Here is a 16,831-nt window from a genome sequence, read left to right on the forward strand (position 1 = left end):
AAAGCATATTATTAATGTATATCAAAGAACATATAGTACCTAATAAATTAATGTACGTCTCTCTTACAATAAATTCTATTTCACTTACTTGTGACATGGAAGATGATCCATTTCTTTTCAAGATGTCAGCCACCACAAAAGATGGATTGCAATGGGATTCAGTGCTTCTGTACAAAATAGCCAGACCAATATCGGATTCCGGTATCACACGTAATCTTTTCCCTTTAAGAATTTCTGTAAAATACATCAAACTAGAGATGTACTAGTATATTGGTATCAGTGACATCGGCTAGTTTTTGGGTATCGTATCGGTATTAGCTGAAGTTTAGCCGTTATTACAGATATTTGAGAAGTTTACCAAATTTCACAAAAAAAAGAGAGAGAGAGAGAGAGAGAAGAGAGAGAGAGAGAGAAAAGAGAGAGAGAGAGAGAGAGAGAAAAGAGAGAGAGAGAGAGAGAAAAGAGGGAGAGAGAGAGAGAGAAAAGAGAGAGAGAGAGAGAGAAAAGAGAGAGAGAGAGAGAGAGAGAGAGAGAGAGAGAGAAAGAGAGAGAGAGAGAGAGAGAGAGAGAGAGAGAGAGAGAGAGAGAGAGAGAGAGAGAGAGAGAGAGAGAGAGAGAGAGAGAGAGCACGCTTGTTAAATTAAAAGGTGAAGAAGTTGCATAACATAACCTTGAAACAGCAAGATCATCTCATTACAAGTTTGTCCATATAATTTTGCTGATATCTAATCTTAGTACAGTACTGGTAATCCATTAACCAAGAAAACAAAGTTTGAATTACTTTTCATACCTCCCTTCCAAACTTCTCATTATGTATTTTATGATATATTAGTAATTCATCAGGCAGTTCCTAGAAACATGGTTACCAAGTGAGTACATTTTCCTAAAAGTGCCAGTACATTGAGATATGACATTGATGTGTTATGAAATATTACCTTTGATCTTAAAGGAAAATAGCAAAAACTATCATCATTAATATTATTGTTATTATATGAGCATTTCAGTTCACCCGAGAAAACACTTAATAGTGGTACCTGGGTATGTAAATATACTGTACATTTCATAGTAAACTACTATGTATTTTCAGGCAAAAAATGGTATTTTTCTTTAATATCTCCCATACTAATTACTGTACTTGATCAGAATGGTACTCTGACACAGCACTCTACAGACCTCTTACTAATTTTCGATACTCTAATGCATTTTTAAATCTCGTTAATTAAGGTGTTTACTCTTGTACTAATAAAACTTAAGCTGCCCTTAAAAAAGCTTGGTTTTAGATATCTGAATCTCTTAAAATAATATTTTGATTATAAAATAAATTTTTGAATATACTTACCCGGTGAATATATAATAGCTGACGTCTCGGACGGCTCGACAGAAACCCAAAAACTCGCGAGCGATCGCCGTGAAGGTTGCGGGTGTGCCCACCAGCGCCGACTATCGGCCAGATACCGCATATACTTGTAAACAGCTCCAGTTCTTCTCATTCCGCTGGGTCTCTATCGGGGAGGAAGGGAGGGCCTTTATTTTATATATTCACCGGGTAAGTATATTCAAAAATTTATTTTATAATCAAAATATTTTTAAATATTAAACTTAGCCGTTGAATATATAATAGCTGATTCACGCCCATGGTGGTGGGTAGAGACCAGTATTAATACAATAAAGGCGTATATGCTTAGAGTTTTTGACAATTATATCATAACAAAACCCAATTAAATATAGGTACCTGGTAAGGAAGCTGACTCTGACGATTACTCTGCTTTATTAGTCCGCTTTCCTCACGAAGCCCAGCCATCCTCTCAGGATGCTGAAAGACTCCCAGGAGCTGTTATATCCAGGGCGACCACCCATACAACAGGACCTCATCAAAACCCTTAATCTGGGCGCTCTCAAGAAACGACATTTGACCACCCGCCAAATCAAAAAGGATGCGAAAGGCTTCTCAGCCTTCCGTACAACCCAAGACAAGATTAAAAACATTTCAAGAGAAGATTAAAAGGATATCGGGATTAAGGGAATGTAGTGGTAGACCCCTCACCCACTACTGCACTCGCTGCAACGAATGGACCCAGTGTGTAGCAGTCCTCAAAAAGAGTCTGGACGTCTTTGAAGTAAAATGAAGCGAACACCGACTTGCTCCTCCAAAAGGTCGCGTCCATAATACTTCGCAGAGATCTGTTTTGCTTAAAAGCCACGGAAGTTGCTATCGCTCTTACTTCGTGCGTCTTGACCTTAAGTAAACAACGATCTTTTTCACTTAAGTGAGAATGAGCCTCTCGGATTAAAAATCTAATAAAATACGATAAAGCATTTTTAGACATAGGCAATGAGGGCTTCTTAACGGAGCACCATAAGGCCTCAGATCCACCTCGTAAAGATCTGGTACGAGCTAAATAAAACTTAAGCGCTCTAACTGGGCACAGTACTCTTTCAACCTCGTTGCCTACGATCTCTGATAGGCAAGGTATATCAAAAGATTTAGGCCAAGGACGAGAAGGCAGTTCATTTTTGGCCAAGAAACCAAGCTGAAGCGAACATGTGGCTTTATCTGTAGAAAAGCCGATGTTTTTACTAAAGGCATGGATCTCACTGACCCTTTTAGCCGAAGCCAAGCACAAAAAAAAGTGTCTTGAGGGTGAGATCCTTCAGGGAGGCTGAATGTAATGGCTCAAATCTGTCGGACATTAGGAACCTTAGGACCACGTCTAAGTTCCACCCAAGAGTTGCCATACGACGCTCCTTAGAGGTCTCGAAGGACTTAAGGAGATCTTGGAGATCTTTATTATTGGACAGATCTAAGCCTCTATGTCTGAACACAGAAGCCAACATGCTCCTGTAGCCCTTAATAGTGGGAGCAGAGAGGGAGCGAACATTTCTCAGATGCAGGAGAAAGTCTGCAATTTGGGCTACAGAGGTACTGGAAGAGGAAATGGATGATGACTTGCACCAGTCTCTAAAGACTTCCCACTTCGACTGGTAGACCTTGATGGTAGATGCTCTCCTAGCTCTCGCAATCGCTCTGGCTGCCTCCTTCGAAAATCCTCGAGCTCTTGAGAGTCTTTCGATAGTCTGAAGGCAGTCAGACGAAGCGCGGGGAGGCTTTGATGAAGACTCCTTACGAGGGGCTGTCGTAAGAGATCCATCCTTAAAGGCAGACTCCTTGGAACGTCTACCAGCCATTGAAGTACCTCTGTGAACCACTCTCTCGCGGGCCAGAGGGGAGCAACCAACGTCAACCTTGTCCCTTCGTGAGAGGCGAACTTCTGCAGTACCTTGTTGATGATCTTGAACGGCGGGAATGCGTACGCGTCCAGGTGAGACCAGTCCAGCAGGAAAGCATCTATGAGGGCCGCCTCTGGATCTGGGACTGGAGAGCAATAGGTCGGGAGCCTTTTGGTCAACGAGGTGGCAAAGAGGTCTATGGTGGGTTGGCCCCAAGTCATCCAAAGACTCTTGCACACGTCCTTGTGGAGGGTCCATTCTGTGGGGATCACCTGACCTCTCCGACTGAGACAGTCCGCCAAGACGTTCAAGTCCCCCTGGATGAATCTTGTCAACAGTGAGATGCCTCGATCTCTTGACCAGATGAGGAGGTCCCTTGCGATGACGAACAGTGTGTGGGAGTGAGTGCCTCCTTGCTTGGAGATGTACGCCAAGGCTGTGGTGTTGTCCGAATTGACTTCTACCACTTTGTTTCGTAGAAGACTCTCGAAACTCGTCAAGGCCAAGTGAACAGCCAACAGCTCCTTGCAGTTGATGTGCAGGCTCCTCTGATCCGACGTCCAAAGACCCGAACATTCCAGACCGTCCAGAGTCGCTCCCCAACCCAAATCCGACGCGTCTGAGAACAACACGTGGTTTGGGTTCTTGACCGCCAGGGACAGACCCTCTCGCAGACTTATGTTGCTGTCCCACCAGCTCAGGCACGTTTTTACTGGCTCGGAGATCGGGATTGACACAGCTTCCAAAGTCTTGCCCTTGTTCCAATGGGAGTCTAGATGGAACTGGAGAGGGCGAAGGTGAAGTCTCCCTAGTGAGATAAATTGTTCCAGGGATGACAGAGTCCCTAGGAGGCTCATCCAACTTCTCACTGAGCAACGGTCTTTTTTCAGCATGAGGCGGACTTTGAGCAGGGCTTGCTCTATCCTGGTGGAAGACGGAAAAGCCCGAAAAACTAGACTGCGAATCTCCATCCCCAAATAGAGAATCGTCTGGGAGGGATTCAGTTGAGACTTTTCTAAGTTCACCAACAGTCCCAACTCCTTTGCAAGAGCTAACGTCCATTGAAGGTCCTGCAGACAGCGATGACGGGACGACGCTCTGAGAAGCCAGTCGTCCAGGTACAGGGAGGCTCGAATTCCCGATAAATGAAGGAATTTTGCCACATTCCTCATGAGCCTCGTAAACACGAGAGGAGCAGGGCTGAGGCCGAAGCACAGTGCTCGGAACTGGTACACCACATTCCTGTAAACAAACCTCAGATACGGTTGAGAATCCGGGTGTATAGGAATGTGGAAGTACGCATCCTGCAGGTCGAGAGAGACCATCCAGTCTCCCTCTCTGACCGCTGCTAGGACGGACTTCGTGGTCTCCATCGTAAATTTTGTTTTTACAACAAAAACGTTGAGCGCACTGATGTCCAGCACTGGCCTCCAACCTCCTGTATGCTTTGGGACTAGGAAGAGACGGTTGTAAAATCCCGGTGATTGAAGGTCCGAGACTTTCACCACCGCTCCCTTCTCTAGCAACTGAGAAACCTGCTGATGTAGAGCTTGTCTCCTTGACTCCTCTCGATACCTGGGAGAGAGGTCTAAAGGAACTGTTACTAGAGGAGGTCTGCGTACAAAAGGTATTTTGTACCTCTCCTTGAGCAACAACACAGACTCTCGGTCTGCACCCCTCTTCTCCCAGGCCTGCCAGAAGTTGTTCAGTCTGGCCCCTACCGCTGTCTGAGGACGTGGGCAGTCAGACTCTGCCACAGAAGGACTTGGATCCTCTCCTCTTGCCTCTCTTACTGTCGGCACGAGCGCCTCCCCTACTGGGGGCTCTGCCACGAAAGGGCGGGATAAACCTCGTCGCTGGGGTATCGATCTTGGGTCTTACGACATAAGACGATGAAGGAGCACCCTTACGAGCAGACGTAGCCATCAGGTCGTGGGTATCCTTCTGCACCAGCGAAGCTGCAATATCCTTGATCAACTGCTGAGGAAACAAGGCAGATGACAACGGGGCAAAGAGGAGCTCCGACCTTTGACAGGGAGTTACTCCTGCCGAAAGGAACGAGCAAAGAGTCTCCCTCTTCTTCAGGACTCCAGCCGTAAAGGTAGCGGCGAGCTCATTGGAGCCATCACGGATGGCTTTGTCCATACAGGACATAATAAGCACGGAAACATCCTGGTCGACCGACGAGATCTTCCTGCTTAAGTCTCCTAGCGACCAATCTAAGAAGTTAAAAACTTCGAAGGCCCTGTAAACCCCTTTAAGGAGATGGTCAAGGTCCGAGGAGGACCAATAAACTTTAGAGCGTCTCATGGCCAGGCGACGGGGAGAGTCTACTAGGCTTGAGAAGTCTCCCTGGGCAGAGGCAGGAACTCCCAAGCCGAGAACTTCTCCCGTGTCATACCAGACGCTCGCTCTAGAAGCCAGTTTAAAAGGAGGGAAAGCAAAGGCAGTCTTCCCCAAACTCCTCCTGGTGATCAACCAGTCGCCTAGCAAACGTAAAGCCCTCTTAGAAGAGCGAGAGAGCACTAGCTTAGTAAACGAAAGCATCGAAGCAGCTAGGCCTAGCGCAAACTCTGACGGAGGCGAACGAGGAGCAGAAGGTACAAAATGGTCTGGAAAAAGATCCTTAAAAATCAACATGATTTTCTTAAAGACCATAGAGGGCTGAGCAGCTTTAGGCTCTTCTCCGTCTGACAAACTGCCCAAAGGAATATCAGTAGGCGGAGGATCAGCAACTTCCTCATCTGAAGGAACCTCGTCCGACAATTGTCGAGTCTCATGAAAAGGAGAGACCTGCCGCGGCGGCAATGCTTGACAGGCAATATCCACAAGCAAAGGAGCAGCAGTAGCAGTCGAGGAAGCGACGTCATGTCGCTGCTGAAAGGACTGAAAACCTTGTGACTGACCAACAACAACAACAGGAGTTGATGGACGCTCGACGTCACGTCGGAACTGCATTGACTGCCAAGACTGAGCAGTCAAAACAACCTTTGACTGCGGTGCTTGACGCTCAACGTCAAGTCGAGGCAACTGAGCTGGTTGCCGAACGTCCTGAACGTCAACACGAGACTGCGGCAGCGGCTGAACGTCAACACGAGGCTGCGGCAGCGGCTGAAAGTCAACACGGGACTGCAGCGAGTGAGGATCCATGTCACGTGACTGACGTGACAAACTACCGACATCACGTTTCAAAGTGCTAACGTCAAAAGGACGAGTAAACGCTCGTTTGGGCGGCTGACGGCCAGAGTCTCGATCAGCGTAACGGCGATGCAAAAGCGAAGGATCATCGTGAACCTGCTCAACGTTATACTCCTCCATAAGGGAGGCAAGCTTAGTCTGCATATCCTGCAGGACAACCCATTTAGGATCAATGGGAGTCGGGACGGGCCGAGACGACGGTAACGTCTGTGTCGGCAAAACATTGCCTTTACCGAGACTCTCGGAGCCCGTATTACGCTTACGTTTAATAGGCGAACAGTCTTCCGACGACTGCAAAGGGTCAGAGCTGTCCCAATGGCTACAGCCAGGATGCTGGACCTGTCCTGAAGGGACTGACTTCCGCTTCAAGGGTCTAGAAACCTTGCTCCAAGGTTTCTTTTGCGTGCAGGGGAGCCTGAAAGAGGTCTCGGACTAGGGGAGCGACAAGCACGAACAGACGAACCCTCGGTCGCAACACTAAGAACACTGCGCACTTATCACTTTGTCACTACGATTTTCTGATTTGCCACTCTGACACTTTAAAAACTTCACATCTGACATGAGTTGGTTACGGTCCGAAGCTAAGGATTCAACTTTCTCACCTAAAGCTTGAATAGCAAGAAACATATCCCGCATGGACGGTTCATGAGTGCTAGTAGAGGGTTCAGGAACAACTACTACCGGGGAAGGATTAGGTTCAGGGGCATGGGAGCAGGAAAATTCCAATGACCTAGAGGAGCTTCTCCTCACCCTATCTCTCTCCAGCTTACGAGAATATTTATCAAATTCAAGCCAGTCGAATTCCGACAAGACCACGCACTCATCACATCGATCTCCTAATTGACAGGTTTTACCCCGGCAATTAGAACAAACGGTATGTGGGTCGAGAGAGGCCTTGGGAAGACGTTTGTTACAATCCCTAGCATTACATTTGCGAAATTTAGGTCCAGGGATAGGAGAAGGGTCAGCCATATTGAACAATCAGAGAAAAATCCAAAACAAATCCAAAGTCATCAACAATAAACACTAGCCAAAAAAGGGTTCAAGAGTTTTAATTGAAGAGAAAAACACCCGTCACAGCGAAAGCTCAAAACAACCAAAATAAAGTACTTCACCAAAAATGACGAAAACTCAAGGTCAACAGCGAGCGGAATCAACTTGTCGATAAGACCGACAGAGAAGAACTGGAGCTGTTTAAAAGTATATGCGGTATCTGGCGGCGCTGGTGGGCACACCCCCAACCTTCACGGCGATCGCTCGCGAGTTTTTGGGTTTCTGTCGGGCCGTCCGAGACGTCAGCTATTATATATTCACCGGCTAAGTTTAATATTTAAAAACTATATGATGGGTTTTAAGCTGTAGTATGAGATTGAATTTTGGTTATCTTTGCAAGTCATAGCCGTATGTCGCACGAAACTTCAAGGATTTAAGAAGCCCTCAGGGCAGGTTCATCAAGTTGGATAAATAGGCTAAAGACTATAAACTCCTTATACACCCTGCCAAAATACAACAATATCAGAAATATTAATAAGAATTATAGCAAGAATTCAAAATATAAATTCTATTATTTATTAACAAATATAACAGGTTAGAGAAAAGGTAAAGTAAGCGACACCAGAGAGACTAAGAATTGGAGTTACTGGAGGGATAGGAGGGTCAAGAAAGAGGGGGAAGGAGAGGGGAGGGACTGGGGAAGTAGGTATTTGAATGGCTTTGCCTACTCACATGATTCTCCGGGCTTAACCTTTATTAGTACAAGAGTAAACACCTTAATTAACGAGATTTGAAAATGTATAATAGTAACGAAAATTAGGGGGAGGTCTATAGCGTGCTGTGTCAAAGTACCACTCTGATCAAGTAATTAGTATGGGAGATACATACATACATATACCAAAGGCACTTCCCCCAATTTTGGGGGGTAGCCGACAACAACAAGAAACAAAACAAAAAGGGGACCTCTACTCTCTACGTTCCTCCAGCCTAACCAGGGACTCAGCCGAGTTCAGCTGGTACTGCTAGGGTGCCACAGCCCAACCTCCCACATTTCCACCACAGATGAAGCTTCCTACTGCTGCTACCTCCGCGGTCATCTAAAGCACCGGAGGAAGCAGCAGGGCCTACCGGAACTGCGTCACAATCGCTCGCCATTCATTCCTATTTCTAGCACGCTCTCTTGCCTCTCTCACATCTATTCTCCTATCACCCAGAGCTTTCTTCACACCATCCATCCACCCAAACCTTGGCCTTCCTCTTGTACTTCTCCCATCAACTCTTGCATTCATCACCTTCTTTAGCAGACAGCCATTTTCCATTCTCTCAACATGGCCAAACCACCTCAACACATCCATATCCACTCTAGCCGCTAACTCATTTCTTACACCCGTTCTCACCCTCACCACTTCGTTCCTAACCCTATCTACTCGAGATACACCAGCCATACTCCTCAGACACTTCATCTCAAACACATTCAATTTCGGTCTCTCCATCACTTTCATTCCCCACAACTCCGATCCATACATCACAGTTGGTACAATCACTTTCTCATACAGAACTCTCTTTACATTCATGCCCAATCCTCTATTTTTTACTACTCCCTTAACTGCCCCAACACTTTGCAACCTTCATTCACTCTCTGACGTACATCTGCTTCCACTCCACCATTTGCTGCAACAACAGACCCCAAGTACTTAAACTGATCCACCTCCTCAAGTAACTCTCCATTCAACATGACATTCAACCTTGCACCACCTTCCCTTCTCGTACATCTCATAACCTTACTCTTACCCACATTAACTCTCAACTTCCTTCTCTCACACACCCTTCCAAATTCTATCACTAGTCGGTCAAGCTTCTCTTCTGTGTCTGCTACCAGTACAGTATCATCCGCAAACAACAACTGATTTACCTCCCATTCATGATCATTCTCGCCTACCAGTTTTAATCCTCGTCCAAGCACTCTAGCATTCACCTCTCTCACCACTCCATCAACATACAAGTTAAACAACCACGGCGACATCACACATCCCTGTCTCAGCCCCACTCTCACCGGAAACCAATCGCTCACCTCATTTCCTATTCTAACACATGCTTTACTACCTGTGTAGAAACTTTTCACTGCTTGCAACAACGTTCCACCAACTCCATATAACCTCATCACATTCCACATTGCTTCCCTATCAACTCTATCATATGCTTTCTCCAGATACATAAACGCAACATACACCTCCTTACCTTTTGCTAAATATTTCTCGCATATCTGCCTAACTGTAAAAATCTGATTCATACAACCCCTACCTCTTCTAAAACCACCCTGTACTTCCAAGATTGCATTCTCTGTTTTATCCTTAATCCTATTAATCAGTATTCTACCATACACTTTTCCAACTACACTCAACAAACTAATACCTCTTGAATTACAACACTCATGCACATCTCCCTTACCCTTATATAGTGGTACAATACATGCACAGACCCAATCTACTGGTACCATTGACAACACAAAACACACATTAAACAATCTCACCAACCATTCAAGTACAGTCACACCCCCTTCCTTCAACATCTCAGCATTCACACCATCCATACCCGATGCTTTTCCTACTCTCGTTTCATCTAGTGCTCTCCTCACTTCCTCTATTGTAATCTCTCTCTCATTCTCATCTCCCATCACTGGCACCTCAACACCTGGAACCGCAATTATATCTGCCTCCCTATCATCCTCAAGATTCAGCAACTTTCAAAATATTCCGCCCACCTTTTCCTTGCCTCCTCTCCTTTTAACAACCTTCCATTTCCATCTTTCACTGTCTCTTCAATTCTTGTGCCGGCCTTTCTTACTCTCTTCACTTCTTTCCAAAACTTCTTCTTATTCTCTTCATATGACTGACCCAGTCCCTGACCCCACCTCAGGTCAGCTGCCCTCTTTGCCTCACGTACCTTGCGCTTTACTTCCACCTTTTGCTCTCTATATTTTTCATACTTCTCTATACTATTACTCTGCAGCCATTCTTCAAAAGCCCTCTTTTTCTCTTCCACTTTTACCTTCACTCCTTCATTCCACCATTCACTGCCCTTCCTCATGCTGCCTCCAACAACCTTCTTGCCACATACATCACTTGCAATCCCAACAAAATTTTCTTTTGCTAACTTCCACTCCTCCTCTAAATTACCAGTTTCTCTTACTCTCACCTCGTCATATGCCATTTTCAACCTTTCCTGATATTTACTTTTTACCCCCGGTTTTATTAGCTCTTCAACCCTCACTAGCTCCCTTTTACATCCACCTACTCTATTCCCCCACTCTTTTGCTACAACTAATTTTCCTTCCACCAAAAAATGATCAGACATACCATTAGCCATACCCCTAAACACGTGCACGTCTTTCAATCTTCCAAACATTCTTTTTGTTATCAACACATAATCCATTAATGCCCTTTCTACTACTCTTCCATTTGCCACTCTTACCCATGTATACTTATTTTTATCTTTCTTTTTAAAAAAGCTAGCACTTATTACCATCTCTTGTTCAACACACATATCTACCAGTCTCTCACCACTCTCATTTTCACCTGGTACGCCACATTTCCCAATGACACCTTCTACCTCTCCAGCACCCACTCTAGCATTTAAGTCACCCATAACAACTACATAATTCCTTCTACCCAGTCCTTCTACACACCTAGTTAATTCATTCCAGAACTCATTCCGCTCTTCTTCACTTTTCTCACTACCTGGCCCATACGCACTGACAAACGCCCAACATTCCCTACCCAACCTAACCCTTACCCACATTAACCTAGATGATATCTCCTTCCATTCCACTACTTTACCTGTCATCCATTCACTCAACAATAAAGGGAGATATTAAAGAAAAACATAATTTTTTGCCAAAAATGCATAGTAATTGGCAACCTTTGTGATTATACCAAGGTGGTGATAACTTAGAAGTGCTGTTATAAACAATTAAATTATATTAACCTCTTTAAATCTCTTACTTTTTGTTTGATTCAATGAGAGTAAGTCATCAATAAAATATTTTTGACAACTAGTTTTATTGATGATATTTTGTTTACTGCCATCAAAAAATGAATTACGTAAGTGAAATTAAAAAAAAAAAAAAAAAAAAAAAAAAAAAAAAAAAATCGGTTTTGTGGTAACACTGAATGAAAGTGACATTGTTCTGATTGTTTCTCATATTAACCAATTTTCAAAATTACTTAAATATCATTGATCGTACAAAATCATAAATATAAGGTCCTTTGTGAACTTTGATTATGAATATCAAGGCTATTTTCTTTACTAATTTTTTTTTTTATTAATTTGACTGAAATCTCTAGAATGATTATTTCTTATTCAGCTATTTCATGCAATGTACAAAAGTACCATACTTAAATGTCACCGAGTCAACCCCTCTTAAACTAGACAACGTATTTACAATACATCAAATAATTTCTTATTTAAAACTCATTACCTACCTCATATTTCAGAAAATAGGCTACTTGCATGATAATTTTTCATGACAATGAAGAGCATTCAGGTTTTTTCCTAACTTATACCAGCTTCACTAAAGTATAGGTATTGGCCTAAATAGTTGATATTGGTATCGCTATATCTCTTCAACAAACCAATAATTATTTTCTACAAATATTCTACAAATACACTACACACAAATTTGACAAATACAATACACACAAATTTGTCTCTTTTATTTTCATTCTAGTTAAACTGTCCCAGGCAATATCTATCTTAAGTACTTTTATTTTCGTTTAAAAACCAGCGAGTCACAGCTCTAGACTAATATGGCTTACTAAAAGGTATGTCCTAAAATGAGAACTGAAAATTGTAGCAAAAGTAAAAGAGCTACATGAGAAGAGAAAAGCATTAGCTAAAAAAATAACATTTTAAATTATTTTCCTTAGCCATACAAACCTTAGTCCTTTAAAATGGGGAACGTCTTCAGTGGAGCTGGTAGAGATGTTAAAATTTTTTAAATCTTTGCTGAAGTAGTTAAGGACAGGATGCATATGTAAATAAAGATCCGTGCCAACCCTCTATTAACCCTTTTACCCCCAGGCTATTTGGAAATTTCCAACCCTTAACCCCCAGGGGGTTATTTTTTTCCCAGCACATTTTGCAGTATATTTTTTTTAAATTGCTCTAACAGCCTTAAGTTTTGTCATAGAGAGGTCAGGTTGGTCTCATTCTCTTGGAAAATGCCTGAATTTTTTCAAAAAAAATTATCAAAAATATGAACAAAAAAAAATTTATAGCATTTTTTTGCAAGGACGTACCGGTACGTCCATGGGGGTAAAGGGATGGCTTTTGTGAAACGTACCAGTACCTCCTTTGGGGGTAAAAGGGTTAAAATACTAAACTTTTGAGATAGGAAGTTCAACTTTAACGGACTCTGGTTTGCATAACTAGGAAAAATACAAATTACAGTAATCTCTCCCCATATCACAGTTCACCTATCGCTCTCTCAGTACATGGCGGATTTATTATAATAAACTGACCTCTTTACCTCCCCCTGTTTATCCCAGCTTCTAGTTCAATAACATAAAAATGGAAAAGGTAATGAATGATAAAAGTATTGATATCAAACAAAAAACATGTTTAGTTATGAAAAACCGATTTGGATAACAATGGTACAAGTCGGAAAAACGAAGTGAGTAACACTTCATTCCAACAGTTTCAGTTACTTATACTTAAATGTGTATGTACAGTTTGATTATATATAATTTTCTTGCAAAATAGCCATATTTGGAAAATGGCCTCACAACCCCTATATCCATCACATAATATGCCCCCGGTTTCAGAATCACTGGGTTAAACTGTCAAGTAACAAATGCCTATCCTGTAGGCTTTTACTTTACAAAAAAAAATTATCTGCACTTAAGCTCATTTACACACTTGTACACACAGTTATAATTCACTCATCACTTTGCACTCAAGTAAAATGCAATTTTTTTTTTCAAAGCTAAAAATCATTAAATCAAGATTGCATAGCATGCTCAGTCAGGAAAACCTTGATTCACTTTTATTGACTAATATTGGAAGGAACATTCCTGTCCCAATTAAGTCTATCATTTTATTCCATACTGATGTAATACAAATTTTTACTAAATAATTAATAATTAAGAACTATTTGGTGATTATATTTAAAGTAAATGAGCTAAATGAATAGGTGACAGGGTTTGTATTTTTTAAATAAAATTTTCTTTCATCATGATTATTGCATGAAAAAGGATTTAGAACTATCAGCTCATTAGCCCATATGAAACCTAACCAAAACCTTTTAATGCCAGTCTGACACTGTATTTATGCAATTCACCTATGTTGCTACAACTTACCTTTGGATTTTAAAAATAACTTTGTTCTCTCTGGTTCCTGATTTTTCTCAACAGGGAGCTGTACTAGAAGGTAATCTAAAGAGGAGACCAACTTGTGATTCTCTTCAGATAACAACACTGGACGTCCACCTGAAGGCAAGAAATGCAATATAGTGCTTCAACAAACATCAGTCCACAATAATGAAATAAATCATAGAACATATGGATCTAAATCATAGTATTTCCAGACGACAAAAACAATAAGAAATTATTCAAGACTTTTACTTACCAGCCAATGCAATTGCTGGGCCCATACGTTTCAGCTGCTTTGAAGATGGAAACAATATATTCTTTCCCTGGAATACTTTCTTTCTTTCTTGGTTAGGGGAGAAACTTGCGAGGCTTTGGTTAATACTCATTTCCTGAAAAGCAAACAAAATTTGAATAGATGTAAGTAAACATATTCCTACTTTAAATCTCAAAGAAATAAATTTTCATACAAATATACAGCCTTTCATTTAGTAACACACTGAGAACTTTTGTTGGTTACACAAGTTGGTTTTCCCCAATTTAAAATCACTTTGTTATCATCCTCTTCCTTGTATCCTTATAAAATAAGACCAATAAGTCACATTTCTAAACTTTCATACAGTATGGCTTAGGCAACTGATTTGTTCTCAAGAACTGATAATTAGAGCAACAAGCAATAGAGTGAAGTCGGACAGCTAAGTATGAAAAAAAGGGACTACACGAAAAGTAAATGGTAGGAAATTACGTAGATGAGGTCAATGAAGTGCTGTTAACAACGTTTAGTACAATCAACAGTGACAGATGAGGTCCACCTTATGCAGTAAAAAGGATTGCTAAAAAGATGGTGAGGAATAACCTAATTTATTAAACATTGTTTTCAAAACACAACAAATGCAGTGTTTATGATGAAACCAATCTTTTCAATATAAAAACTTATCCGTAATAAATTACCTTTTGTAACTCGTTTAACCCTTTTACCCCCAAAGGACGTACTGGTACGTTTCACAAAAGCCATCCCTTTACCCCCATGGACGTACCGGTACGTCCCTGCAAAAAAAATGCTATAAAAAAAAAAATTTTTTCATAGTTTTGATCATTTTTTGAGAAAATTCAGGCATTTTCCAAGAGAATGAGTCTAACCTGACCTCTCTATGACAAAAATTAAGGCTGTTAGAGCAATTTAAAAAAAATATACTTTGCACTCCCTCTGGTATTAGAGCAACCTTGTCACTACTTGCCAATTTAAGGAGTCCAACTTAAAACACTACCCTGGAGCACACCACAGTCAAAGTTGTAAGATTCGGAGTAAACATTCTTGACACAAGTATGGAATGGTTTTCCACCAATATAATTTCTAACAAAAATAAGAAAAAATAAGAAAGTGTCCTCGAAAACCATTATCATATGAGCATTTTGGTACTGAATGCCTCCAGGTGATAACATATGCCTTCTGAATGACAAAAGAAATAAGGGTATTATCATTTGCTTTTGTTCAAAACCCCTACAGTATGTACATAATTTTCCACGTGTAAAAGAGACCAAGGTAGATCACTCTGTGAGAAGCTGACAAAATGTTACAATGGGACAAACACCAATTCAGTCTATAATTTACCATTTTCCCGTAATTTGCGAACACAACTGTTCTGTGAAATTAGTCTGCAGTTATTTGGATTACTTGGAACTTTTCCCGGCTTACCCATAGGTATTACTATCGCACGTTTCCATGCCTTTAGAAATAGATGTTGGTTCCAAATGTGATAATTAAATTCTAATAAATAGGCCTTTGCCAAAATGACTAAATTTCTTTCATAAAAAATTTATATCTTTAACAAGGATTGTTGAATTACAATTTGATAATGTAAATGCAAATTCAAGTTCCTCTTCAGTAAATCTTCTATTGGAACATCTTCCACAGTATCAAAATTCAACATAATTGCTTCTTTTCTTGTGATGGATTGAAAGTGGGCATCCAGATTATAAATACTGCTAATGTTTTCAATATCCCAATATTTGAGATTGCCCATGTATCATGAAGTATGACCCATTCCACAATAAAGCATGTCTTGCAAGTCTGCTATGGAAACCATAAATTTTTCTAAATTTCAGCCACACCTGCACTGAAGCATTTTCGGATAAACTAAACATATTTTTGCCCATATTATCCTTCCTTTTACTACTTCTTTTCTAAATATAGCAGAAATATAATTAAAATGTAGTTTTAATACACTCATTTCTATTGCTATATCAACCAGTTTGTTAATTGTATTCCCTAACATTAGGGGATCAGTACTTTTCTCAATCTTTTATTCAAATTTTCTAGTTTCCTCCCAATTGTAGGCTTTTCTTTTATCAACTGGGTTAGTGTATCTGACCAACAAGGAACCTAGTGTTTCATTAGTTGGGCATTAATCAGAGGCATAGATTTGTCAGCTGCTTGTGTGAACTCTACAAAGAAATCATTTGCTTCATCATAATCTAGTAAATAATAAAGGGGAGGCACTTTCCCTGTATAATACACAGTTTAAACAAATAACCTAAATACCTGAAGTGGTGGTAAAAAATTAGATGCATTGGGATGTGGAGTATTTTTCAAAATTGCATCCGCCCATTTTACGAAAAAATCAGGTGTTACTATCGGACAAGCAGCTGCCAAAGCGCACACAACCTGTAAGGAAAAAGCAAAAGCTAGAGATACAAAATGACCTGGAAGATATTGCATTACAATTATTTCTGTTTTTAGAGATACAGTACATTCAATGAAAAATATAAATATTCACATATATAAACAAAATTGAAAAGTAATTTTAATTTTTCCTAGCCATATAAAACTGAGTTCTTGAAAATGTGGACATGGGTGCTGGAACAGTCATTGACTCATTAAAAAGGTAGTTGGTATAAGATAAATGGAGTAAGGGGGAAGCACCAGGGGGCCCACGCACCTGCCACAGAATAACCCCTTTTGTCTTAGGCCTAAGGCTGAGAGGGGTGATTCAGACGGGGAATTTAATTTATAGGACTAAGGTTTGTATAGCTATGAAAATATAAAT

General features: G+C 41.2%; 1 protein-coding gene across 1 annotated transcript in view; it reads right to left on the bottom strand.

Moving 5' to 3' along the window:
• The window catches only part of nbs (nibrin), a 54,789-nt gene that overhangs the window by 19,535 nt on the left and 18,423 nt on the right, over window positions 1-16,831 (bottom strand). The window contains exons 5-8 of the mRNA XM_068347148.1: window positions 16,327-16,449; window positions 14,044-14,176; window positions 13,776-13,904; window positions 89-234 (exon numbers count right to left, since the gene is read on the bottom strand). Of these exons, the coding sequence (XP_068203249.1) occupies window positions 89-234; window positions 13,776-13,904; window positions 14,044-14,176; window positions 16,327-16,449 (531 nt within the window). The remainder of the gene's footprint in view (window positions 1-88; window positions 235-13,775; window positions 13,905-14,043; window positions 14,177-16,326; window positions 16,450-16,831) is intronic.

The sequence above is a fragment of the Palaemon carinicauda genome, chromosome 23, assembly GCF_036898095.1.
Source record: "Palaemon carinicauda isolate YSFRI2023 chromosome 23, ASM3689809v2, whole genome shotgun sequence".
In the NCBI taxonomy this organism is placed as follows: Eukaryota; Metazoa; Arthropoda; class Malacostraca; order Decapoda; family Palaemonidae; genus Palaemon; species Palaemon carinicauda.